We start from the raw sequence: 26,473 nt of genomic DNA on the forward strand, positions 1-26,473 counted from the left end.
CTCAGTGTTTCTTATATCTCACCTAATACATCACTACTTATTAAAGTGTAAAATCACAAATGATGGGGCAGATTAATTGAACTGCTTTTCTTTTTTTTTAAACTTTCATTTTTTAAGCGTAGAATACAAAATGAAATGCTATTGCGTAACCAACCTAATTTGTGGCATTTAATAGGCTTAATAAAAGATGGAAATAATCTGTCCGAGAACTGCATAGTCAAATTATTTTGCTGTCCAAAAATAACATTTTTTATTGGTGCGCGCCATAAGTGCATTGAAATATACGTTTAGCGACATGCATGCTTATTCTACTATATGTGATTGATAAAAGGCGTAGTATTCAGAATCCCCTTGGTATGACTTTGATCGTAGATGTACTCATGATAATCCACCATTGGAGACAGGTCTTGTAATTACTTTGACTTGTAGCTTTCATTTGAGGCCTTTTTGTGACGAGAGCTGGTAGTGACTGCAACACAACAAGCCAGTTTTCTTGCCATCCTGAGCACATAGGACATCAAAATGAGAACCAACACAGCAAGGCCAATCATATACATGTCTCGTATAAAGAACTTTTTACACTTAATTGGCCATGTTCTTCCACATGGAGTCATGTCATTCCCAGTGAGGTTCTGGAATGGTTTCGTTGATACTGTATTTGGGGTTGCACATCTTACGTTTGCTGGGTTTCTCTGAACGGGTATGGAGTCAAGCCAGATTTTGAAATACAGTATTTGACAATCACAATTCCAAGGATTTCCAGACACATCGACTTCCTGGAGGCTGACCAAGTGATCAAGAGCTCCAGATAAAACAGATGTTATTAAGTTATTTTGCAAGTAAAGCCGTACAGTGTCCACTGGGAGATCTGGTATATCTTTGAGATGCCTTGAGCTGCAATTAACTATTAATCCTCTCGTTTGCAACGGAAAACAGATGCAAGACGTTGGGCATGGATCAATGTTGCACTTACTAAACTGAACCAAAATAATCAGCTGGAATGATATAGAGATTTTCCACCACGCCATTTAAGTCTGGAAAACAAAACACATTACCATTTATATATACCATTACCATGGTAATATATACAGTATATATATATATATATATATATATATATATACATATATATATTATAATTTTTATTTATATAGCGCCAACATATTCCGCAGCGCTTTACAAATTACCATATAGAGGGGACTTGTACAGACAATAGACATTACAGCATAACAGAAAGCACAGTTCAAAATAGATACCAAGAGGAATGAGGGCCGTGGTCGCAAGCTTACAAACTATGCAGGAAATATTCCTATAAAACATAATCTCAAATCAAATTTAGAATAATTCTATTATAAGAAATATTTTACATTTTACAAGTCACCTTTGATTATCTCTATAAAATATAATAAGAAAGATTAAACTGGAATCCGTTGGCAGGTTTTTGCCACCTAATCTGAGAGTAGCATAATGATGAGACAGAGACCCTGATTCCAGCGAGGTGTCACACACTGGGCTGATTCCTGTACTTTTCATAAAATCACTGATTGGAGATTATCGCTAGAGGACTAGTAAACCTAGTGCCATATAGTCCTCCATATTCATGAGCTCTGTATAACCCCGCCTCCACCACTGATTGGCAGTTTTCTGCCTATCAGTGGTGTGGGTGGGGTTATACAGGGCTCAGCATTCAGGGAACTTCTAGATCTGCAGCAGATAAAACAGTGATTGTATCAAAATGACAGCAAGCAGCCCAGCAAGAGAGACATTGCTGGAATCAGGATCTCTGCCCCTACATCATGCTTCTCTCCGATGGAGTAGCAAAATCTAGTCACAAATTCCCTATAATGAGACTAATGCACAAGTAATGTGGTGCATCTGTGTACTGTTCACCTCTTGACATTTTTGCCATTTGGGCTGACATTTCCATACACATTTAAGACTCTGTTCGCATTATGTTTGAGATTTTCATTAAAGGTAATCAGAATAATTTATTTTCTTTTACCACTGATTAAATAGGCTGCAGAGTACACCACTCTATAGACATTCAGGGGTATGTGTCGGCTCTAATTGTAACATATTTGTACAGTATGATATACATTTTTTTCTCTAGAATATTGAAATATATACCAACACTATTTCGTTATATGTCAAATGAATAGGCCTTTTTGGTATGTCTGTCATATAAGCCAGGAGCTCTCCCGACACCTCCACCAAATGTAGTTTGCAAATGTAATGTGAACAGTGCCTAATTCGAAAAGACAGCTGGAAAAACGCTCAATATTGAAATATAAACTAATGCAAGGGCTTAGGTGTAGGATGTGTAGGGGCTGTAGCTAAAGCGGTTGTCTAGGCTTGGGGCCCAAGTCTGCAGCCTCTCTCTGTGACTGCAGACTTGTGAATCCTCACAGCACGCGGTATGCCAACGCTGGAAGCGAGAGTATGTTATATGTATACTCCCAGCCACATCCCAACTAGACATGCGTGGCTTCACTCAATACAAGTGAATTGAGCGAGGCCAGACATGTCTAGTGGGAATGAGGCCAGAAGAATGCAAATCATATACTTGCAGGCACTCGACCCCCCCGCTCAGGAGAATCCTGACAGTGTGCTCTGTCCACACTGTAAGGATTCACAAGTCTGTAGACTTGTCCTAAGCTTGGACAACCCTTTAAACTTGTGCCTTGATTTCCTTTTGCTGCTTAAGCAAACACCAGTAATATAAATGGCATATTATACAAATTTTGGAGTATTACATTTTGCCTTTTCCATTCAATAAAAAAATTCACTTTGCTGTCTAAGATTTTTGAGCTTCTTTTTTAGCAACGAGGTAAAAAAAAGTGTCATTTTTTGTGGCGAATTTCTATTGGATTCAGCCCCAAACCTGAAATTGTGAAATCAAATGGCTATAAAGCACAGCGAGAAAACAAATTTTTCAATACTATCTTGAACACCACTTTAGGAAATGCTTCAAGAAATAAAAAAAAAACAAACGTTCAGGATTTCTTGCAGAAATTTCCTGAGCAAAACCGGACATTTTCTGCAAGAAATCAGCATGCGTTTTTGATGCTTTTTTTGCATGTTTTTGATGTTATATGTTTTTTTCCGGAGCTTCCCAATGCATTAAATAGCGGGAAATACGCAAAAAATTAGCAAAAATGCTGTGTTTTTTACCGCGATGCGTCTTTTTCGCTTCATTTGCACAAAAATTGCAGAATGCATTCTAAATGATGGGATGCATAATGTATGCATTTTTATGCGTTTTTATAGCTTTTTATAGCGAAAAAATGCGAAAAAAGCGCAAAAAATCCGCAACGTGTGCACACAGCCTAAAAAAATAAAACAATGAGCTTTTTCTATAGTGGATCCCTCTTGAAAACTTGATGGATTTTTCTGCTTCCAAATAATCTCACTTTAAGTTTTGCTGAGGATTTTTTTTACTTCCCTATTAAACTCAATAGGGAAAATCTACGACCAAATGTGCAATAAGTAATGACATGCGGCGGATTTATGATTCACGACACATATCAATTTAGTTCTCTACAGCCCATGGATGAAATTTGTTAAAATCTCTTCCACGTTGCTGGTGCTGTAATACCCTGTGGTTTTTCCACCTGCAGATCTGGATGGAAAATTTGCAGAATTTATGCCACACGTTTCTGCATTGGGCTTTGTATTTCACAGCGCAGCCAGAAGTTTGAGCTCTGTTTGTTTAGTCAAGTGAAGAATAAAGCATTGCTTGTAATGGAATCATTCGTCTGATATGGACAGATGACGCTGTGCTGCTGAATGATGCTTGTGAAGGCGGCACATAATTCTAGCGCCTGTGGTGCCGATATTCAGCAAGGATGTAATGGCTCTGATACACTAACGCGGCCCATTTATCAGCCCAGCCTGAACCCGGCTCCAGGATCTGCAGCTCCTTTCAATGGCTCCATATTTCCTTGTACTCACTTGTCACATAATTCAGATTGCCGTTCTCCTGGGCAGTGAATTATCCCCAATACATTATTTTCCAAACACCTTGCAGCAAAACATTATTGCTATAGATTATATTTTAGTTGCTGAGTCGTATCTTGCATTAATTCATTTTCAACTTCAGTATCAATTTTTCCTCTGAGGATCCTAATTTATCCACCTGCCCGTACAGTTTATCTCCACTTTGTGCCAGGCTAACAGTTCTGCAGCTGCAATGAAACTGCCTGGAAATTGGAGAAAAAAAAAAAATAATTTATTTATTCGTGCTGCCAGCGTGTTTCCGTTAGCTAGGTGTTTGCATTACTGAATACATATAGAAGGTGAAGGTGAAGAAATCAATAGACTGGGTCACCTTGGATTAAACAATGTAGGATTTAGTAGCTATCGTATTTGTGCTATTTGTTTTGCCGTCACTCCGGATGCTACGCTGCGACCTTTAAATTATTACAGAAAGGTCATTTATTTTCTATTACTATTTTTTATGCATTTATTAAACTATCAGATAAAAACAAAATGAGCAAATATCCTGCACTTAAATAAATAAAAGGCAATAGTGCATGAAAATAACATAGGGTGCTTTGTTAACATAATTTTCGTAAAAAAAAGTAAAAGCCATCCCACCGCGTCAAGGTGACCCTATTCGTTGTCTTGGTCCTACTCGGCCTTACTTCATATAATTTGACATAAGGTTTTAGTGCTAGAGGCTAGGACTGTCCCGAATAGGGTCACCTTGACGCGGTGGGATGGCTTTTACGTTTTATTCATCAAAATTATATTAACTAAGTACCCTAAATTATTTTCATGCACTATTGCTATTTATTTACTGCAGGGTATTTGCTCATTTAGGTTTTGTCTGTTTTGTGGCCAGTGTGAACATGCGCCTACACGTTGCATTTACACCAACTTATATTCCAGTTCATCTCTTTAGGTTTTTATTTAATAAATTATACTTACTAACTGCTTAAATTTCACTCCATATACCTACAGCTCCACATTAAAGTCACTCTATGTGACTACGGGTTTCTGAATCCTTACAGCGTGCACACCGGACATCACAGGGAAAGAAATCACAGCATGAGGAAGTCTGGTCAATAGCGCTCGCCCATTATGCACCCTGTAATATCTACAATTTGCGGACATGACTGGCCGTGTTTTAGTATGACAGAGTGACTCAGCCTTATGTAGAGGTTTTTGTATATGCCTTGGGTATACTTGTTTCAATTTTTGTGCCATTTCTGGATTGTTTGCCATTTTGATTCCTTCTTTCCCTTTGATATTGTTCCCCTCACACAGACTACATTTCCCATGATGCCGTTGGCAGATTTTCTTTCCCTAGTTCCTGTCTAATAGCAACGAATTATAAATCAGTGACATAATCATTATAATGGCAAAAGAGGAATAGCGGACACCACTACAATTTAATTAGGCCTAGAGTGCTACACATGTGCAAAACAATGCAGTACACAAAGGCCTCAAACAAAGGCCGCACATGACAACCGTTCTGCACATCTAGCTAAGGTTTAAGCCCATAGCAACCAATCACCTCGCAGCTTTCATTTTCCAAGAGTAGAATGCTAAATGAAAGCTGTGCTATGATTGGTTGCTATGGACAGCAATACAGATTTTCTGTCAGACAGTTTTGTCAATGGCCCCTGATATCTTTAGCTGCATGGGAGGAAGAGCAGGGGGTCAGGGAGGGAAGGAGTTTGGGAAATGGCAGCGGGGACTAGATAAGAGATATTGTCAGTTATGATATCAGAGACTGACCTTTTATCTGCATATGAGAGCAGGTACAATACTAGTAGTGAGACTGTAAATCACCCGACATAATCACCTTTATTGAAAGGGAGGAATTGGCATACCAACTAGAGACGAGCAAATCGATTCCATGTAAATTGAATTTGGGTTGAATTTTATTAAATTCTCCGGACCTAGCGAATCATCAAAAAATGCCCAATGACATTTTACACAAATCAGAAAATTGCATTAGCCAGAGAAGCCACACAAGACCTCACTTTGATATTCCTAAGGCTACTTTCACACATCCGTTTTTCTCCGTCAGGCGCAATCCGGTGAAATTTGAAAAAAAAATAGATCTGGCGATTGATGTCGCATGATCCATTTTTTTTGCTTTAGAGTTGTATTAGCACTGGATTGTGCCAGATAACCTTACGTTTCGTCCCTTTTTCGCTGGAAAAAAAAATTGTGGTTCCGGCGGCCGGACAAAACGGACAGAGGGATGTTTTTTGCGTCTGGCGAAAAAACGGAAGGCGCCTGATCCGGCACCATGCGGCTTTTCCTATAGTCAAAACCTATGGCACCGGATCTGTCAAATGCAGGAATCCGCCTACGGATTCAGGTTTTGGAACTGAGCATGGCTGATTTTTAGAATTGCCCGAATTTTCCATTGTGGGGTCTCTCTCCAGAAACATACCTGTTCCAGTCAGCCAGAACAGCTACTCGAATCCGGCAGAAAACCTGATCCGTCACATCAGGTTTTCCACTATTGTTGACGGATCCGCCGATCCGTCACACCGCTGGATTAAGCCTGACAGCGAAAAACGGATGTGTGAAAGTAGCCTAAGGCCTCATTCAGGTGTCCGTCTTTCGTATACGAGTGCTGTCATTGTTTTCATTGTTTTCACCAGTGGCTCTCGTACCTGTGATAGTCTATGGAGCCATTTACATGTCTGGACTTTTTTTTGTCCGAAGAATAACGCAGAGACGTATCCAATTTTGATCCAAGAGCCTGTGATCTACGAAAAAACCCCACTGAATGTGGCCCAATTTTCACAGACTAGCAGAAGGAAGATGGAGAATTTTTTTTCTCCACGTCCAAGAAAAACTGATGACACTCGGACCACGCTATGATCAAACTCTGATAAAAGTATAATCAAAATAATCAGTCTTTTTTATGTCAGAAAAATGGACTTCTCAATGAGGCCTATGGCTGTGTTAAAGATCTTAAAAGGGCTTCAGTACAGTTCTATTAGAACTCGGAGCTGCGAAATTTGGATTTCAAAAGATTAGCTCAACTCTAATGATGACTTATGTCACTGCGGTCCATTGTAGATTTTGGAACAATAAACTATTGGTAGAATTTAAATGAACAGCTCAATAAATAAAATACAAAAACATGATCCTTTCTTAGCAAATATCCACTTTGCCTCCATATATATTAGACAGCTGTCGATCAAGCAATTGGTTGGCAGATAGCTATTTCTCCCTACTCTCACATACACAGGAGTGCTCAACTCTGCTTATCTCTGCACTGAACACAAGGATCGGCTGTTGAAATTCAACAGGATGAACACTTCTCTCCTCCAACTTAAGTTGTCAGAGGAGAGTCAATACACATTAGATGGTTCTCTGATCTTGCCACAATCAGTGGTTTTTGTAATATTTTATCTGATGTTTACAGGAGCCTTATGTCACGATGTGCCGGTCTGAAGTAAGGGAGAGGGAGCCTTGAAAACAAGGGAACAGTAGGAGCAACCAACCAAACGGTATAGGATAAGGAAATACACACTACCAAAACCACGCAGATAACTTCTATAGAAGACACAATCACAAGTATTTTTCTTTTTATAGTGAATCCTAGGGAGATTTATAAAAACATGTTTGGTGAAAGAAAAATCCCCTAGGCCAAAGACCTGAAAAATGCACCCAAGTGTGAAAAATGGCGCATAAAAACATATTATTTTAGTGTATGTCATAGTCTCCAACTGACTCGGAACATCTAGTAAAAGTGGATTTTTTTGTCGTAAAATAAAAAAAGCGAAAACAAAAAACACCAAATTTTTTTTTGCAATGTGTAAAACTAACCTAGTAGGGCAAATGGAAATGATGTCTTCATGAAATTCATATAAACGTAGGGAAACTTAGGATGTTTTCGTAGTCAGAAGGTGTCACTAGTCTGGTAAATTAAAGTCAGTAACTCAGTAACTTGCCATATTCACTTAAGATAATTTCCATTGGGAAGCTAAGATGAAAAATTAAATATTAAAACGGAAACTTAATTGTGGAAATGTCTCTAAGAATTGCAAATTAGGTCTGTGCACCTTTCACAGGCTGCAGCTAAATTACAGTTTTACCTTGAGAAAAGGGAGCCGAGAGACCATAGCTTAATGGAAGGCTTTAATTGTAACAAGGGTATCTGGAAGAGCTGCAACCTATCTGTATTTGCATAATTTTATGAAAAAGGTCTTATATTTGGATGAGTATTTTACCGATTCCATCTAGTTATGATGTTGCTTTAATATTTCCCCAGCCATAGGCCTAATAAAGTTAAACTATTGCCAATATGTCTATTAAAATGGAGATTCTTTAATTATTGATTAAATTAAGCTGTTTGTTTTTGTCTGCTTTTCATTTTTTATGTTTATTTGTTTTGTTTTGTTTTTTTTTTCATTTTCCATGTTACCATGTTTTCATTTTACATGTTTCCATGTTTTCACACTGGGCACTGCGCTGCCCAAAATGCTTAACCGTCGTCCGGCTGAGTAGGTACAATTGTAACTATTCCGTTTTAAAATTGCAATAACTTTCTTTTTCGAAAAGCCGCAGAGGGCTGAAATTTCGTGACATCTCTGCAGTTTTGGTCCAGAATATATTGGCCAAATTTCAATAAAATATATATGAAGGTACAATTGTACCTCTGCAGCCTGTTAACGTTGTAAAATTATGCAGCCTGACGAAGGTTAAAAAGGGTTTGCTCACTAACAACATTTATCACCTATTGACAGAATGGTTATAATTGTAAGTTCCCTTGGGGTCCTACTGCTGAGACTCCACAAAACAACATGTATAGGTATTAGCTTGTATATCTCAGCATTAAAGACACCAAAAAATGTGCAACGTTGAAAACTGTGACACGGTAGTCGGCCTTGTGGTCGATGTTCACTGCAAGTTTGGTGCTGCATTTCATCAGGTGAAATTGGAAATTTGGCTAAGAATATTGATGTCTTGAATTCTGAAAAATACAGGCAGATACTTATCCGTCTGTTGTGAATTCTGTGGCAGAGCTCCCTCCTGTGGTCACAAGTGGTACTTCGGCTGATTCTCTCTGTGAGCTTCCGTTGGTGGAGGAAAGTGGTACTGCGGCTTCTGAGTTTCCTTCCTCAGGTGATGTGGTGAAGTCGTTAGGTGCTGCTCTATTTAACTCCACCTTCTGCTTTGATCCTGGCCTCCAGTCAATGTTCTAGTATTGGACCTGTTTCCTCCTGGATCGTTCCTGTGGCCTGCTGCTCTGCATAGCTAAGTTCCGCTTTGCTATTTTGTTTGCTGTTTTTTTCTTTCCAGCTTGTCTATTTGTTTTTTTCCTGCTTGCTGGGAGCTCTGGGACGCAGAGGGTGTACCTCCGTGCCGTTAGTTCGGTACGGAGGGTCTTTTTGCCCCCTTTGCGTGGTTTTTGTAAGGTTTTTTGTTGACTGTCAAGTTACCTTTCTATCCTCGCTCTGTTTAGAAAGTCGGGCCTCACTTTGCTAAATCTATTTCATCTCTACGTTTGTCTTTTCATCTTTACTCACAGTCATTATATGTGGGGGCTGCCTTTTCCTTTGGGGTATTTCTCTGAGGCAAGGTAGGCTTATTTTCTATCTTCAGGCTAGCTAGTTTCTCAGGCTGTGCCGAGTTGCATAGGGAGCGTTAGGCGCAATCCACGGCTGCCTTTAGTATGTTGGAGAGGATTAGGGATTGCGGTCAGCAGAGTTTCCACGTCTCAGAGCTCGTTCTATGTTTTTGGGTTATTGTCAGGTCACTGTATGTGCTCTGACCTCAATGTCCATTGTGGTACTGAATCACCTTATCATGACAGTACTGGAGGCCTAAAGTACTAATGATTCTCAATAGAGGGAAAAAAGAAGTTCTGAGACCATTTTTTTTTCTCTGCACTGTGTTTTGCCTTTTTTTCCCCCTAGACATTTGGGTGTTTCAGGACACAGGTGTAGCGATGGATATTAAGGGTCTGTCTTCATGTGTGGATCAGCTCACGGCAAGAGTACAAAATATTCAAGACTTTGTGGTTCAGAATTCCATGTTAGAACCGAGAATTCCTATTCCTGATTTGTTTTTTGGAGATAGAACTAAATTTCTGAGTTTCAAAAATAATTGTAAACTATTTCTGGCTTTGAAACCTCGCTCCTCTGGTGACCCAGTTCAACAAGTTAGGATCATTATTTCTTTTTTACGTGGCGACCCTCAGGACTGGGCATTTTCTCTTGCGTCAGGAGATCCTGCATTAAGTAATATCGATACGTTTTTCCTGGCGCTCGGATTGCTGTACGATGAACCTAATTCAGTGGATCAGGCAGAGAAAAATTTGCTGCCTCTGTGTCAGGGTCAGGATGAGATAGAGATATATTGTCAGAAATTTAGAAAGTGGTCCGTGCTCACTCAGTGGAATGAAGGTGCGCTCGCAGCTATTTTCAGAAAAGGTCTCTCTGAAGCCCTTAAGGATGTCATGGTGGGATTTCCTATGCCTGCTGGTCTAAATGAGTCTATGTCTTTGGCCATTCAGATTGGTCGACGCTTGTGTGAGCGTAAATCTGTGCACCATTTGGCGGTATCACCTGAGCTTAAATCTGAGCCTATGCAGTGCGATAGGACTTTGACCAGAGTTGAACGGCAAGAACACAGACGTCTGAATGGGCTGTGTTTCTACTGTGGTGATTACACTCATGCTATCTCTGATTGTCCTAAGCGCACTAAGCGGTTCGCTAGGTCTGCCACCATTGGTACGGTACAGTCAAAATTTCTTCTGTCCGTTACCTTGATCTGCTCTTTGTCATCGTATTCTGTCATGGCATTTGTGGATTCAGGCGCTGCCCTGAATTTGATGGACTTGGAGTATGCTAGACGTTGTGGGTTTTTGGAGCCCTTGCAGTGTCCTATTCCATTGAGAGGAATTGATGCTACGCCTTTGGCCAAGAATAAGCCTCAGTATTGGACCCAGCTGACCATGTGCATGGCTCCTGCACATCAGGAGGTTATTCGCTTTTTGGTGTTGCATAATCTGCATGATGTGGTCGTGTTGGGGTTGCCATGGCTACAAGTCCATAATCCAGTATTAGATTGGAAATCCATGTCTGTGTCCAGCTGGGGTTGTCAGGGGTTACATGGTGATATCCCATTTCTGACTATTTCATCATCCACCCCTTCTGAGGTTCCAGAGTTCTTGTCTGATTACCGGGATGTATTTGATGAGCCCAAGTCCGATACCCTACCTCCGCATAGGGATTGTGATTGTGCTATCGATTTGATTCCTGGTAGTAAATTCCCAAAAGGTCGACTGTTTAATTCATCTGTGCCTGAGCACGCCGCTATGCGGAGTTATGTGAAGGAGTCCTTGGAGAAGGGGCATATTCGCCCGTCATCGTCGCCATTAGGAGCAGGGTTCTTTTTTGTGGCCAAAAAGGATGGTTCACTGAGACCTTGTATAGATTACCGCCTTCTAAATAAGATCATGTAACAAAAAAGAAAAGCATTACTGCAAAAATACGCACTCCATCAAAGAATACACACAAAATAAATAAAATAAATAGACTGATTTTATTAACAGATCAAAAAAACACACTACAAAACGATAAAAACACAATTAAAAACAAGTAGACAACATCACAACAACACAGGTGATAAAGACCATACCTAGATGTAATAAGGCGACTAAACACAGACCAATTGGCTCATGGGGTATATGCGCTAGTAATGCCTAGAAAAAATAAAAAAATCGTGCCATATAGGTCCCTAAAGAACCATTTAAAAAAATTGTGAAAATAAGGCACAAAGATTTAACCTATAACAATAAAAATAGGCAAGATATGAGCCAAAGAAAGGGCTGAGAAGCCACCAATATACAATAATATCACTAGATATTTAAAGCATAAATAGGAGGAAACCCCCCATAATAATACAACCTGGTGGTACGATGTCCCCACGCGTATCGCCTGGCAGACCAGGCTTCGTCAGGGAAGGTCCTGACTAAGCCTGGTCTGCCAGGCGATACGCGTGGGGACATCGTACCACCAGGTTGTATTATTATGGGGGGTTTCCTCCTATTTATGCTTTAAATATCTAGTGATATTATTGTATATTGGTGGCTTCTCAGCCCTTTCTTTGGCTCATATCTTGCCTATTTTTATTGTTATAGGTTATATCTTTGTGCCTTATTTTCACTATTTTTTTAAATGGTTCTTTAGGGACCTACACGGCACGATTTTTTTATTTTTTCTAGGCATTACTAGCGCATATACCCCATGAGCCAATTGGTCTGTGTTTAGTCGCCTTATTACATCTAGGTATGGTCTTTATCGCCTGTGTTGTTGTGATGTTGTCTACTTGTTTTTAATTGTGTTTTTATCGTTTTGCAGTGTGTTTTTTTGATCTGTTAATAAAATCAGTCTATTTATCTTATTTATTTTGTGTGTATTCTTTGATGGAGTGCGTATTTTTGCAGTAATGCTTTTCTTTTTTGTTACATAGTTCATGTTTATTGCTGCTTCCGCACCCTCATAGTTTTGTATCTATTGGCATTTGTTATTAGCAGTGCGCTCGACTCTTTTGCTTATTGACTTCTAAATAAGATCACGGTTAAATTTCAGTACCCTTTGCCGTTGTTATCTGATTTGTTTGCTCGGATTAAGGGGGCTAGTTGGTTCACCAAGATAGATCTTCGTGGTGCGTATAATCTTGTGCGTATTAAGCGAGGCGATGAATGGAAAACTGCATTTAATACGCCCGAGGGCCATTTTGAGTATCTAGTAATGCCATTCGGACTTGCCAATGCTCCATCAGTGTTTCAGTCCTTTATGCATGACATCTTCCGAGAGTACCTGGATAAATTCCTGATTGTGTACTTGGATGACATTTTGATCTTCTCGGATGATTGGGAGTCTCATGTGAAGCAGGTCAGAACGGTGTTTCAGGTCCTGCGTGCTAATTCTTTGTTTGTGAAGGGATCAAAGTGTCTCTTTGGTGTTCAGAAGGTTTCATTTTTGGGGTTCATCTTTTCCCCTTCTACTATCGAGATGGACCCTGTTAAGGTCCAAGCCATCCATGATTGGACTCAGCCAACATCTCTGAAAAGTCTGCAAAAGTTCCTGGGCTTTGCTAATTTTTATCGTCGCTTCATCTACAATTTTTCTAGTATTGCTAAACCATTGACCGATTTGACCAAGAAGGGTGCTGATGTGGTCAATTGGTCTTCTGCTGCTGTGGAAGCTTTTCAAGAGTTGAAGCGTCGTTTTTCTTCTGCCCCTGTGTTGTGTCAACCAGATGTTTCGCTTCCGTTCCAGGTCGAGGTTGATGCTTCTGAGATTGGAGCAGGGGCTGTTTTGTCGCAGAGAAGTTCTGATTGCTCGGTGATGAAACCATGCGCCTTCTTTTCCAGGAAGTTTTCGCCTGCTGAGCGAAATTATGATGTGGGCAATCGAGAGTTGCTGGCCATGAAGTGGGCATTCGAGGAGTGGCGTCATTGGCTTGAAGGAGCTAAGCATCGTGTGGTGGTCTTGACTGATCATAAGAACTTGACTTATCTCGAGTCTGCCAAGCGGTTCAATCCTAGACAGGCTCGTTGGTCGCTGTTTTTTGCCCGTTTTGACATTGTGATTTCGTACCTTCCGGGCTCTAAAAATGTGAAGGCGGATGCTCTGTCTAGGAGTTTTGTGCCCGACTCTCCGGGTTTATCTGAGCCGGCGGGTATCCTCAAAGAGGGAGTAATTGTGTCTGCCATCTCCCCTGATTTGCGGCGGGTGCTGCAAAAATTTCAGGCTAATAAACCTGATCGTTGCCCAGCGGAGAAACTGTTTGTCCCTGATAGGTGGACGAATAAAGTTATCTCTGAGGTTCATTGTTCGGTGTTGGCTGGTCATCCTGGAATCTTTGGTACCAGAGAGTTAGTGGCTAGATCCTTTTGGTGGCCATCTCTGTCGCGGGATGTGCATACTTTTGTGCAGTCCTGTGGGATTTGTGCTCGGGCTAAGCCCTGCTGTTCTCGTGCCAGTGGGTTGCTTTTGCCCTTGCCGATCCCGAAGAGGCCTTGGACACATATCTCTATGGATTTTATTTCAGATCTTCCCGTCTCTCAAAAGATGTCAGTTATTTGGGTGGTCTGTGATCGCTTCTCTAAGATGGTCCATTTGGTACCCTTGTCTAAATTGCCTTCCTCCTCTGATTTGGTGCCATTGTTCTTCCAGCATGTGGTTCGTTTACATGGCATTCCAGAGAATATCGTTTCTGACAGACGTTCCCAGTTTGTTTCGAGGTTTTGGCGAGCCTTTTGTGGTAGGATGGGCATTGACTTGTCTTTTTCCTCGGCTTTCCATCCTCAGACTAATGGCCAGACCAAACGAACCAATCAGACCTTGGAAACCTATCTGAGATGCTTTGTTTCTGCTGATCAGGATGACTGGGTGTCCTTTTTGCCTTTGGCTGAGTTCGCCCTGAATAATCGGGCCAGCTCGGCTACCTTGGTTTCGCCGTTTTTCTGCAACTCTGGGTTCCATCCTCGTTTCTCTTCAGGGCAGGTTGAGTCTTCGGACTGTCCTGGTGTGGATACTGTGGTGGACAGGTTGCAGCAGATTTGGACTCATGTAGTGGACAATTTGACCTTGTCCCAGGAGAAGGCTCAACGTTTCGCTAATCGCAGACGCTGTGTGGGTCCCCGACTTCGTGTTGGGGATTTGGTTTGGTTATCTTCTCGTCATATTCCTATGAAGGTTTCCTCTCCTAAGTTTAAACCTCGTTTCATTGGTCCGTATAGGATTTCTGAGGTTCTTAATCCTGTGTCTTTTCGTCTGACCCTTCCAGATTCTTTTTCCATACATAACGTATTCCATAGGTCATTGTTGCGGAGATACGTGGCACCTATGGTTCCATCTGTTGATCCTCCTGCCCCGGTTTTGGTGGAGGGGGAGTTGGAGTATATTGTGGAGAAGATTTTGGATTCTCGTGTTTCAAGACGGAAACTCCAGTATCTGGTTAAGTGGAAGGGTTATGCTCAGGAAGATAATTCCTGGGTCTTTGCCTCTGATGTCCATGCTCCCGATCTTGTTCGTGCCTTTCATATGGCTCATCCTGGTCGTCCTGGGGGCTCTGGTGAGTGTTCGGTGACCCCTCCTCAAGGGGGGGGTACTGTTGTGAATTCTGTGGCAGAGCTCCCTCCTGTGGTCACAAGTGGTACTTCGGCTGATTCTCTCTGTGAGCTTCCGTTGGTGGAGGAAAGTGGTACTGCGGCTTCTGAGTTTCCTTCCTCAGGTGATGTGGTGAAGTCGTTAGGTGCTGCTCTATTTAACTCCACCTTCTGCTTTGATCCTGGCCTCCAGTCAATGTTCTAGTATTGGACCTGTTTCCTCCTGGATCGTTCCTGTGGCCTGCTGCTCTGCATAGCTAAGTTCCGCTTTGCTATTTTGTTTGCTGTTTTTTTCTGTCCAGCTTGTCTATTTGTTTTTTCCTGCTTGCTGGGAGCTCTGGGACGCAGAGGGTGTACCTCCGTGCCGTTAGTTCGGTACGCAGGGTCTTTTTGCCCCCTTTGCGTGGTTTTTGTAGGGTTTTGTGTTGACCGCAAAGTTACCTTTCTATCCTCGCTCTGTTTAGAAAGTCGGGCCTCACTTTGCTAAATCTATTTCATCTCTACGTTTGTCTTTTCATCTTTACTCACAGTCATTATATGTGGGGGCTGCCTTTTCCTTTGGGGTATTTCTCTGAGGCAAGGTAGGCTTATTTTCTATCTTCAGGCTAGCTAGTTTCTCAGGCTGTGCCGAGTTGCATAGGGAGCGTTAGGCGCAATCCACGGCTGCCTTTAGTGTGTTGGAGAGGATTAGGGATTGCGGTCAGCAGAGTTTCCACGTCTCAGAGCTCGTTCTATGTTTTTGGGTTATTGTCAGGTCACTGTATGTGCTCTGACCTCAATGTCCATTGTGGTACTGAATCACCTTATCATGACATCCGTCATACAAAACCAACAGTGAGACGTCTGATTGGCTCCATATTTATTCTGCAGCGGGACAATGATGTCAAACATATAGCCAATGTCATTAAGGACTATCCTCAGTGAAAAGAACAACATCATCCAGTCTGTCTGGGATTACGTGAAGACTCAGAATGATTTGTGGTTAATTCTCCAAGATTTTTGGTACTACTTCCCTGCAGAGTTCCTTCAAAAACTGTGAAAGTACCTAGAAGAATTTTTTTTTTTTTTATGTTTTGGGAGTTCACACCATATTCGTTTAATTTAGATTTTTCTTTTGTTCACTCACTTTGCATTGTGTTAATTAATAAAAAAAATTAACTATTAAGACCTCTATTTTTTTTAAAGCATTCTTATTTTGCATCATGTTTTCTAGACCTGCCTAAATTTTTTGCACAGTACTATATATTGCCTGTGGCATTCCATATTTGCTGGAGTATTCTTAAGTTATTTAATAAAATGGCAGAGTGCTTGTAAAAACATGCATCGCGGTAAAAAAACGCAGCATGTTCATTCATTTTGCAATTTTTTTGCGTTTCTCCCGCTATATAATGCATTGGGAAAGCTCCGGAAAAAAAACGTGAAAAAAGCGCGCAAAAAAACGCGGTAAAAACATGAAAAAAAACGCATGCGGTTTTCTTGCAGAAAATATCCATTTTTCTTCAGGAATTTTCTGCAAGAAATTCTTACGTGTGCACATATCTGGTAGTATTTGTAGGTAAAGTGTGTTGTCTGCTGTAGGACCTGAAGGTAAATGGTGTGGTCTGGGGTAGAACCTGAAGGTAAAGTGTGTGGTCTTGTGTAGTACTTGTAGGTAAATCGTGTGCTCTGCTGTAGTACCTGTAGTTAAAGTGCAGGGTCTGCTGTAGTATTTGTAAATGAGTGTGTGGGCTGGTGGAAAACCTGTAGGTAAAGCTTGTGGTCTGGTATAGTACTTGAAGGTAAATTGTGAGGTCCGGTGTAGTACCTGTATGTAAAGTTTGTCTTGTGGTGTAGTACAAGTTTGTAAAGTGTGTGTTTTGGTATAGTACTTGTACGTAAAGTTTGAGGCCTGGTGTAGCACTTGTAGCATAAGTGTGAAGTCTGGCGTAATACTTATAGATGAGTATGAGGTCTGGTGTAGTACCTATAGATAAGTGTGAGGACTGATGTAGCATTTACATATTATGAGTGTGAAGTCTGGCTTAGTACCTATAGATGAGTGTGAGGTCTGTTGTAGTACTTATAGATAAGTGTGAGGTCTGTTGTAGATTATGAGTGGAGGTCTGGTCTAGTACTTATAGATATAGTGGGTGAAATAATTATTGAACATATAAGCAATATTCTAGGTAAATATATTTCTAGAAATGCTATTGACATGAAATTCTTACCAGATGTTGGTAAAAACTCATCCAATCCACACAGGCAAAGAAATCAAACCAAAGCCATCTATAAATTAAGTTGTGTGAAATAATGAGAACTGACACAGGGAAAACGTATTGAACACATGTATGCAAAAAGCCATTGAAAGTCATGACACCATCTGAAATCTATCAGTAATTAGAACGCAATTCTGCCGCTAAGTGAAAAATAATGTCACCTGTTTCAACTGATGGCCTATAAAAAGGTGTCTCATTACTAATGTGCCACACAAGAAACATCTGATGATGGGTAGAACCTGAGAGCTGTCTCAAGACCTTTGCAACCTTTTTGTTGCAAAATGTACTGACGGCATTGATTACAGAAGAATTTCTAAACTACTGAAGGTACTGTAAGCTAAGTGTTTGGTCTGATTCAGTACTTGTGAGATCTGGTGTAGTACTTGTAGATAATTGTAAGGTCTGGTGCAGTACTTATAGATATGTGTGAGGTCTGGTGTAGTATTTGCAGGGTTGCCACCAAAAATGTCATCGCCCCATACGGGCAAAACTTTCGGGCACCCTTGAGACTCCGCCCAGACTTCCCCCCAGTTCCGCCTTCACCCCTCGAACCTTCCATAGTCCCACCCACCACTCTTGAAAAAGCTCCATTTCTGCACCATGTCCTCACCAAGCACACATTAACAGTTCCCATCGAACACCATATCACATACACAGCCATCAGCTTTTGTTTTGGTCAAAGGATTTTTTTAAGCCTGCCCCCATGACAAGTGGTACATGCTGGCGCATACGCAAAGGCGTCAGTACTTGTAAATGAGTGTGTGGTCAGGTGTAATATTTGTTGGATAAGTGCGAGATATGGTGTAGTACTTTCCCTGTGTATTGAGGAAGCAGGGTCGATAGCATCATTCTATATTATCATTGCTATTGCTGCTTTATGAAACAGAGTACTTTCCCAATATTGCGTAAAGATCATTAGAATTTTGTCTCATTATTGCAGAAGTGAATTCTCAAATATTCATTCTGTGTCAGATTTATAAATGTTTTGAATCTCACGGAATGGATTTTTGAGTTATAAAAACCAGGTGGTTAGGGAGAAAGCCATAGATTGTATTATCTGCTTCATATCTCTCCGACTCCTTTCTAATTAAACAATTCAACTTTTGAAGAACCTATAAACCCAAGTTTGAATTAATTGTCTGTCTGAGAAATATCTCCCATAAAATTGATTTTGTCAACTTCATTAGGGACTGTTATGGAGTCATAATTGAAACGAAATGTCCTTTTCAAATTAGATCATTCCGCGATCAAATAAAAGCTGTCTTAAAAGGCCACTAAATCTCATAATACAAGTTCATTTAGTGCAAGTGAATGTTCAAATGACCTCTACCAGAGACGGGACTGCATTCCTATTGCCATTGCTAGCTAGGCATCATGGTAAGGTTGTTGTACTATACAATACTTATAAATTTATATTTATTTTTTTCTGCATTGCTGATTTCAGAGAGACATTTTTTCCCAGTTAAGTAGCTCTAGTAGCTTCTTTTTTGACTAATTGAGATCAATTTTTGAATAATAACATTTTGGGCTACATATAACTTATTGATCATTTATTACTTTTTTTGAGAAAGGAGAATGGTTGAATCATGAGAACCCCACTGATCACTCCAAAGACTACTCCAAAGCATCAAGTTCAGGAAAAAAAGAGTGCACGGCTCTCTCTTAGGCTACGTTCATGTGTTCAGTATTTGGTCAGTATTTTACATCAGTATTTGTAAGGTAAAGTATAATAGAAACATGTCCCCACTTCTAGACTTGGTTTACTAATACTGATGTAAAATACTGACCAAATACTGAACAGGCCAGCCATAGAGTGATGTACTGATTCAATAAAAAGTCTTGGAGGTCTAAGGACCTGGACCCACACTGAGAATTGAGAGCGTAAAAATATTCTAAGCATTTTTCCACACTATAGTTACTTTTCAGGTTGGCATATTCCAAGAGTCATCTCTACTTCATTTTTCCAGCAATGTTTCCATGTATGGTCTTTTTTTTATGGGATTAGTAAAAATTTTATTTAACCCCTTAATGACCACCGATATGCCTTTTAACGGTGGCAGTTAAGGCTCCTTATTCATCAGCGCTGCTTTTTAATGGCGCTGAGAAATAACTGTATAGTGCCCCCCAGTGTCGGAAAATCTCTGGGGTCTCAGTTTTCCTCTCAAACCCCATAAAACATGATTTGGGTTGGTTTTTACCATCCTCAGTCACGTGATCGCCGTTATTTATCGAATAACAGCGATCACAAAAAAAAAGCCAAATTTTCAATTCATTCTCTCTCCTTTGGCATGATCTAGCATATCAGAGTAGAGAGAAATGGAGTCCGTCGAGCCCACCCGGTAACTCCGCTATCCCCGGACCCTCCTGCTTCATCCCCCAGCCCTCCGCATCATCTTCCTAGAAGAAAATGGTGGGCACATGCGCAGTGCCTCGCAACAATAGGAGATTTTTCCTATTGGTTCATTTTGATCACTGTGATAGATCCTATCACAGTCATCAAGGCTTAGGTTTTGTGTTAGGCTTAGGTTTTGTTGAGGTTGAGGTTGGGGTTAGAGCTGTGGTTAGGGTTGTTTTAAGGTTAGGGTTGAGTTAGGATTGTGTTGGGGTTAGGGTTGTGTTGGGGTTCAAGTTGGGTTGGGGTTAGGAGTTAGGGTTGGGGTTATAGTTACGTTGGGGTTAGGGTTTTGGTGTTGGGGTTAGAGTTGTGTAGGGGTTAAGGGTTGTGTTAGGGTTAAGGGTTAGGCTTGGGGTTAGGGTTGTCGTTAGGGTTAGGCTGTGTTAAGGTTGAAGTTAGAATTGGGGGTTTCCACTGTTTAGGCCAGTGTTTCCCAAACTCCAGTGCTCCCGGACCCCAACACGTCATGTTTTCAGGATTTCCTTAGTAGTGCATAGGTGTTGGAAGTATCAGAAGTTTTCCCACTTGTGCAGCACTTTGGAAATCCTGAAAACGTGACCTGTTGGGGTCCGGGAGGACTGGAGTTTGGGAAACACTGGTTTAGGCACATTAGGGGGTCTCCAAATACGACATGCTGCCCTCCATTGATTAAAGACAATTTTTTGTTCAAAAAGTAAAACGATGTTCCCTCCCTTCTGAGCTCTGCCATCCGCCCAAACAGTTGATTTCCATCACATACTGGGTATTGGCGTACTCAGGAGCAATTGCACAACAAATTTTGTGGTCCATTTTCTCCTGTTACCCTTGTGAAAATAAAATAGTTTGGGTCTAAAATAATTTTTTTGTGAAAAAAGTTAAATGTTAATTTTTTCCTGCCACATTGCTTTAGTTCTCGTGAAGCACTTGAAGGGTTAGGCTATGTTCACACATAGCGTCGGGTCCCTGCGGGTTCTCCCGCAGCGGATTTGATAAATCTGCAGGGCAAACCCACTGCGGTTATCCCTGCAGATTTATCACGTTTTGTCCTGCGGGTTCCGCTGCAGGATTTTACTCCTACTATTGATGCTGCATATGCAGCAATATGCAGCATCAATAGTAATGTTAAAAATAATAAAATCATGATATACTCACCCTCTGACATCCCGATCTCCTCGGCGCTGCAGGCGGCGGTCCGGTTCCAAAGATGCTGTGCGAGAAGGACCTTCGTGATGTCACGGTCATGTGACCGTGACGTCACCGCAGGTCCTGGTCGCATAGCAAACCTGAGACCGGACGGCCGCGTGCAGCGCTGAGAGGTGAGTATAGCTTATTTTTTATTTTAATTCTTTTTTTTACCCACAAATATGGTTCCCGGGGCCTGGAGGAGAGTCTCCTCTCCTCCACCTCGGGTACCACCCGCACATTATCTGCTTACTTCCCGCATGGTGGGCATAGCCCCATGCGGGAAGTAAGCGGACCAATGCATTTCTATGGGTGCAGAATCGCTGCGATTCTGCACAAAGAAGAGACATGCTGCGGGTTGTAAACCGCTGCGTTCCCGCGCGTTTTTTCCCGCAGCATGTGCACAGCGGTTTGCAGTTTCCATAGGGTTTACAGGTTACTGTAAACGCTATGGAAACTGCTGCGGACCCGCAGCTGCAAAGTCGTCGCGGTTCCGCGGTAAAAACCGCAAAGTGTGAACATGGCCTTAATAAACTTCTTGAATGTGGTTTTGAGCACCTTAGATATATGCAGTTTTTAGAATGGTGTCACTTTTGGGAATTTTCTGTCATATTGACCCCCAAACTGACTTCAAAAGTGAGGTGGTCCCTAAAAAAATGGTTTTGTAAATTTTGTTGAAAAACTGAGAAATCGCTGGTCAACTTTTAACACTTATGATGTCCTAAGAAAAAAAATTATGTTTCCAAAATTGTGCTGATGTAAAGTTGACATGTGGCAAATGTTATTTATTAACTATTTTGTGTGACACGACTCTCTCATTTAACCCTTTCCCTCCGCGGCCCTTTTTCGTTTTTGTGTTTTTGTTTTTCGCTCCCCTCCTTCCCAGAGCCATAACTTTTTATTTTTCCGTCAATATGGTCATGTGAGGGCTTATTTTTTGCTGGACGAGTTGTACTTTTGAACGATATCATTGGTTTTACCATGTCTTGTACTAGAAATGGGAAAAAAATTCCAAGTGCGGTGAAATTGCAAAAAAATGTACAATCCCACACTTGTTTTTTGATTGGCTTTTTTGCCAGCTTCACTAAATGCTAAAACTGACCTGCCATTATGATTCTCCATGTCATTATGAGTTCATAGACACCTAACATGCCTAGGTTATTTTTTATCTAAGTGGAGACAAAAAATTCAAAACTTTCCTAAAAGAAAAAAATGTGCCATTTTCCGATACCCGTAGCGTCTCCATTTTTCGTGATCTGGGGTCGGGCGAGGGCTTATTTTTTGCGTGCCGAGCTGATGTTTTTACTGATACCACTTTTGTGCAGATACGTTCTTTTGATTGCCTGTTATTGCATTTTAATGCAATGTTGTGGCGACCAAAAAAAGTAATTCTGGCGTTTCAAATTTTTTTCTCGCTACGCTGTTTAGTGATCAAGTTAATCTTTTTTCAATTGATAGATCGGGCGATTTTGAACGCGGCGATACCAAATATGTGTAGGTTTTTTTTTTATTATTGTTTTATTTAGGATGGGGCAAAACGGGGGGTGATTTCATATTTTTAAAACCATTTTTTTTAACTTGTGCCATGCTTCAATAGAGGCTAGAAGCTGGCACCACTTGATCGGTTCATCTACATAGCAGCGATCATTAGCAGGTGTGCTATGAGCGCCGACCACAGGGGGGCGCTCATAGCAGGCCGGCATCAGTAACCATAGAGGTCTCAAGGACCTCTATGGTTACCATCCTGATGCATCGCCGACCCCAGATCATGTGACGTGGGTCGGGGATGAAGTCATTTCCGGCCGCGCGGCCGGAAGCGCTGGTTAAATGCCGCTGTCAGCGTTTGACAGCTGCATTTAACAGGTTAATAGTGGTGGGTGAATCGCGATTTCACCTGCCGCTATTGCGCGCACATGTCAGCTGTACAAAACAGCTGACATGTCGCGACTTTGATGTGGGCTCACCGCCGGAGCCCACATCAAAGCAGGGGACCCGACATGCCCCAAACTAGTACGAGGCATGTCGGGAAGGGGTTAAGGGCACAAAAATTAAAAGTTTGAAAATTGCTAAATTTTCAAAATTTTTGCCAAATTTCCTTTTTTTTTATTATTAATAAACGCAAGACATTTCGAAGAAATGTTACCAATAACATGAAGTACAATATGTCACAAAAAAACAATCTCAGAATCAGTGGAATACGTTAAGGCTTTCTAGAGTTGTAACCTCATACAGTGACAGTGGTCAAAGTTGTAAAAATTGGCTTGGTCATTAAGGTCAAAATTGACTCTGTCACTAAGGGGTTAACAGTGCCATTTTAGGGTACATAAAAAATTATAAATTTTTATTATTGGGGGATAGAAAAACAAATTCTGCTGTTTACTGGGTATTTTTTATGTAATTCACTGTGTTTTAAATAATGTGTTAACTTTATTATATGTGTTATAATACCATATAGGTATATTTGTTTAAAAACACTTTTGCAAAATAAATCCACTATGGAAAATGTATGTCTGTTTGCAGGAAGATCCATATGATCTGTCATGATCCGTTCCAGGGTTTATTAGTGTCTGCCCCCTTTTTTCTGGACGGATCATGTCAAGGGTTAACTTTGCTCTGCCTCATTCTGGGTTCAGGTTTGCTATTTAGCTCCCATGAATCTTGCTGGCAGTGTCAGCTATAGTTCTGCCTTCGGTATGTTAACCTGACCCTGCTGGTAGCTCTTGATTTGCCCTGCTGTGAACCCTGACTTGTCCTGTGTCTGTTAACTCCCTCTGTCTGCCCTTTTCCCAGTATTTCTCTGTCTGTTTGTCTGCTTGATTCTCTGGTTCTGATATCCTGGCTTGGTCATTTACTTTGTTGCTGTTTGTCCCTATTGTACTGTATATTGCCCTTTCTGGTTTACTGATCTCTGGCTACGTTCTGACTATCCGTCTGTCTAATCCTATTATACTGTCGTGCTATCTCGTGCTTTTGACTCGGCTTGTCTGACCACTCTCTCGCCACTTGGTGGCGTCTGTTCTGCTGTCGTATGTGTGCAGTCTCACTTTCACTTTCCTCTCAAGCTCCCCCTGGTGGAGGTTGCACTGTACTGCACTGCAGCAGCCTGACCTCATCAACCCATATAAAGTCAGTCTTTTGAAACAACATGACATCAAGCTAACCTCTCAGTATGCAAATGGTTCAGTTCTTATCTAAAAACCTTTAGCATCTTAATAAGTAATAAAGTTATTAACTTCCTTATAACAGTTAAAACCTAAGGCAAAATAAAATGAAATACCCTGCTGTAAATAAATAAGTGAAAGCAATAGTGCATATATATAAATAGGGTACTTAGTACACACCGTTTTTTTATTTTAAAAAGCGTAAAAGCCATTCCAACAGCGTCAAGGTGTACACAAATTTGGGATGATCCTAAACTCTAGTATTATCATAGTGATGTCAGTGTGAATAAGGACCAGGTCCCGAAAATGGACACACAGCAAATGGGACCAGGTCCTGCTCAGCCCATATTCACATTGAGGTCACTATGATGCATGGTAAGATTTTAATACTAGAGGTTAGGACCATCCCAATTTTGGGTACACCTTGACGCTGGTGAAATGGCTTTTACGCTTTTTTTTTTTAAATCGGTGTTTACTAAGTGCCCTATTTATTTATGTGCACTATTGCTTTTAGTTATTTACTTACAGCAGGGTATATGGTCATTTTGTTTATGTCTGAAGTTTTGTCTATTTAATGGCCAGTGTGAACATGCATCTATTTTGCATGCATACAAATTTATACTCCAGATAATTTTTTTTTCTTTTTTTTTTTAGGTTTAGTTTCATATAAAAGATAAAAGGTTGATGAAAAACTAACAAAAGAAGAAAAAGAATATGAATAAAACATAAGATAGAATGAGAAAATGTAGGTCCTTATGTATCCACCACTGATGTGTGGTATGGGCCCCGATTTACTTTCCAAATTTGAAAGTACATTTCTAGGTAAATTATTGTTTGTTAGATCCACATTTTGAAAGAGCACATGGACTACTAAAGAATTGAGCAATAACTATCTAGAAAAAATAAATATTGGTAGTTTTAATTTTGATTTGTCCTTTGTATAATACAGATATTGTTGCAGAATAGATTCAATTATGTGATATAATCAGGTTTTCAGAACAACATCACTATACCAATATTTATAATTCAGATTCATATATATATTTAAAGCCCAATATTTTATTGCATAGAGGGGGTATTCCAGTTTCAGCGACTAAACGTTATTTATATAATGATAAGCGAAACCATTTTACAATAAATTTTCTGCACCAAATTCTCAACTTTTTCAGCATCTTGATTGCTGTCATTTAATAGGAAACTTTTTTTTTTGCTGCTGGCAACAAGCCATCCACACAGGTACACAGGGGCAGTTTGCATTAAACTTGCATAATTACTGTATATAACAGATTCTGTAAAAGTTGTCTGTTAAGTAAAAATAAAAAGTAATGAAGAAAACAGTTTAATGACTATTATTAAATGATGTTATAATTCATCGGACCTCGCATTTGCCTTACCTTTGCTGAATGTTGCCGTTCAAGGTCAGTAATGATGCAAGTTGTACAACTCAATTACTCCAATACTTGGGACTTATCTAATGTTCAAAAGAGCCAGGAAGGAAATGCTAACTCCTCTAAATGTCTTGTTCTCAGTCATCACAGGCTGATAATGCACTATGGCATGTAATAAAATGACAGAAATGAGTTGAAGGATGACCTTCTGGTTTCAGTGTATTGTATTTTTAGAAGCACAGAACGCCACAAACCTATCAGTCTGCCGCAGTTGCTCCACTACATTTTAGTACTTGATTTGTGACCTTGTTAGTTAATACAGCTGAAAACCTTTAATCATGTTGTCAAAAAAGCAAATTATTAAAAGGGTTAACCCATGAACAACACTTGTCAACTCTTCACAGTATATATAACTAAGGTATGCTGTCTGAGAGTCTGACATCATGACCCCCACAACACTGGTATTCGCAGTAACGTTTTTCCGATGGCTGTTCCCCCACCTGCTGGATCCCGTCCATGTATCCCGAAATTAAAACAATAAGTGAGAGAACCGGGGGCTTTGGATAGTGCTGCCAAAGGTATGGAACAAATAGGTACCACTGGGGGATTACCATATAGGTGAATTTTATCAATGCTGCGTATATCAGAGCTGATCTAGCTCCTTCTTCAGGTTTTGTAAAAACAAACTTTTTTAGACAATTGGTCGTCATTTCAAACACGCATATTGGATAAGGCCCAATGGGTTGTTGTCTTGCCCACAGGTACCGGACACAACTTCAGCCCTGATTCTCAATATAAGTAGAGTGTCCCTCTTGCTATATTCACTAGCACTAAGAAGTCTTCTCCACCACTAGCAGTGCACCTGGATTGCAACACCTCCCGTCTCATAGAGTTTGAGTCCAGCTTATCCTGTAACTTAACAGGCTGAGTGCGCCCAAGGCCCCGATGTCCAATCCAAGGTTCCCCAGGCCGGCAAACAGAATCACACGGAAGGGTATTTTTGGCTATACACT

The 26,473-nt window shown here is 40.7% G+C and overlaps 1 protein-coding gene across 1 annotated transcript; it reads right to left on the minus strand.

The window, feature by feature from the left end:
- Positions 1-278: 278 nt before the first annotated feature.
- LOC138647113 (platelet glycoprotein IX-like) lies at positions 279-25,604 on the minus strand. The gene is made up of 2 exons (XM_069735926.1): positions 25,467-25,604; positions 279-1,034 (listed from the first exon to the last, which is right to left on the minus strand). The coding sequence occupies exon 2, from the start codon at positions 1,026-1,028 to the stop codon at positions 414-416; it is 615 nt and encodes a 204-aa protein (XP_069592027.1). The 5' UTR covers positions 1,029-1,034; positions 25,467-25,604; the 3' UTR covers positions 279-413.
- Between the last annotated feature and the right edge of the window lie 869 nt (positions 25,605-26,473).

The sequence above is a fragment of the Ranitomeya imitator genome, chromosome 8 (assembly GCF_032444005.1).
Source record: "Ranitomeya imitator isolate aRanImi1 chromosome 8, aRanImi1.pri, whole genome shotgun sequence".
NCBI classification, from domain to species: domain Eukaryota; kingdom Metazoa; phylum Chordata; class Amphibia; order Anura; family Dendrobatidae; genus Ranitomeya; species Ranitomeya imitator.

What these genes read in the sequence shown, in the direction of transcription:
- LOC138647113 (XM_069735926.1), bottom strand. Translation starts at nt 1,028, where the DNA reads ATGGCGTGGTGGAAAATCTCTATATCATTCCAGCTGATTATTTTGGTT.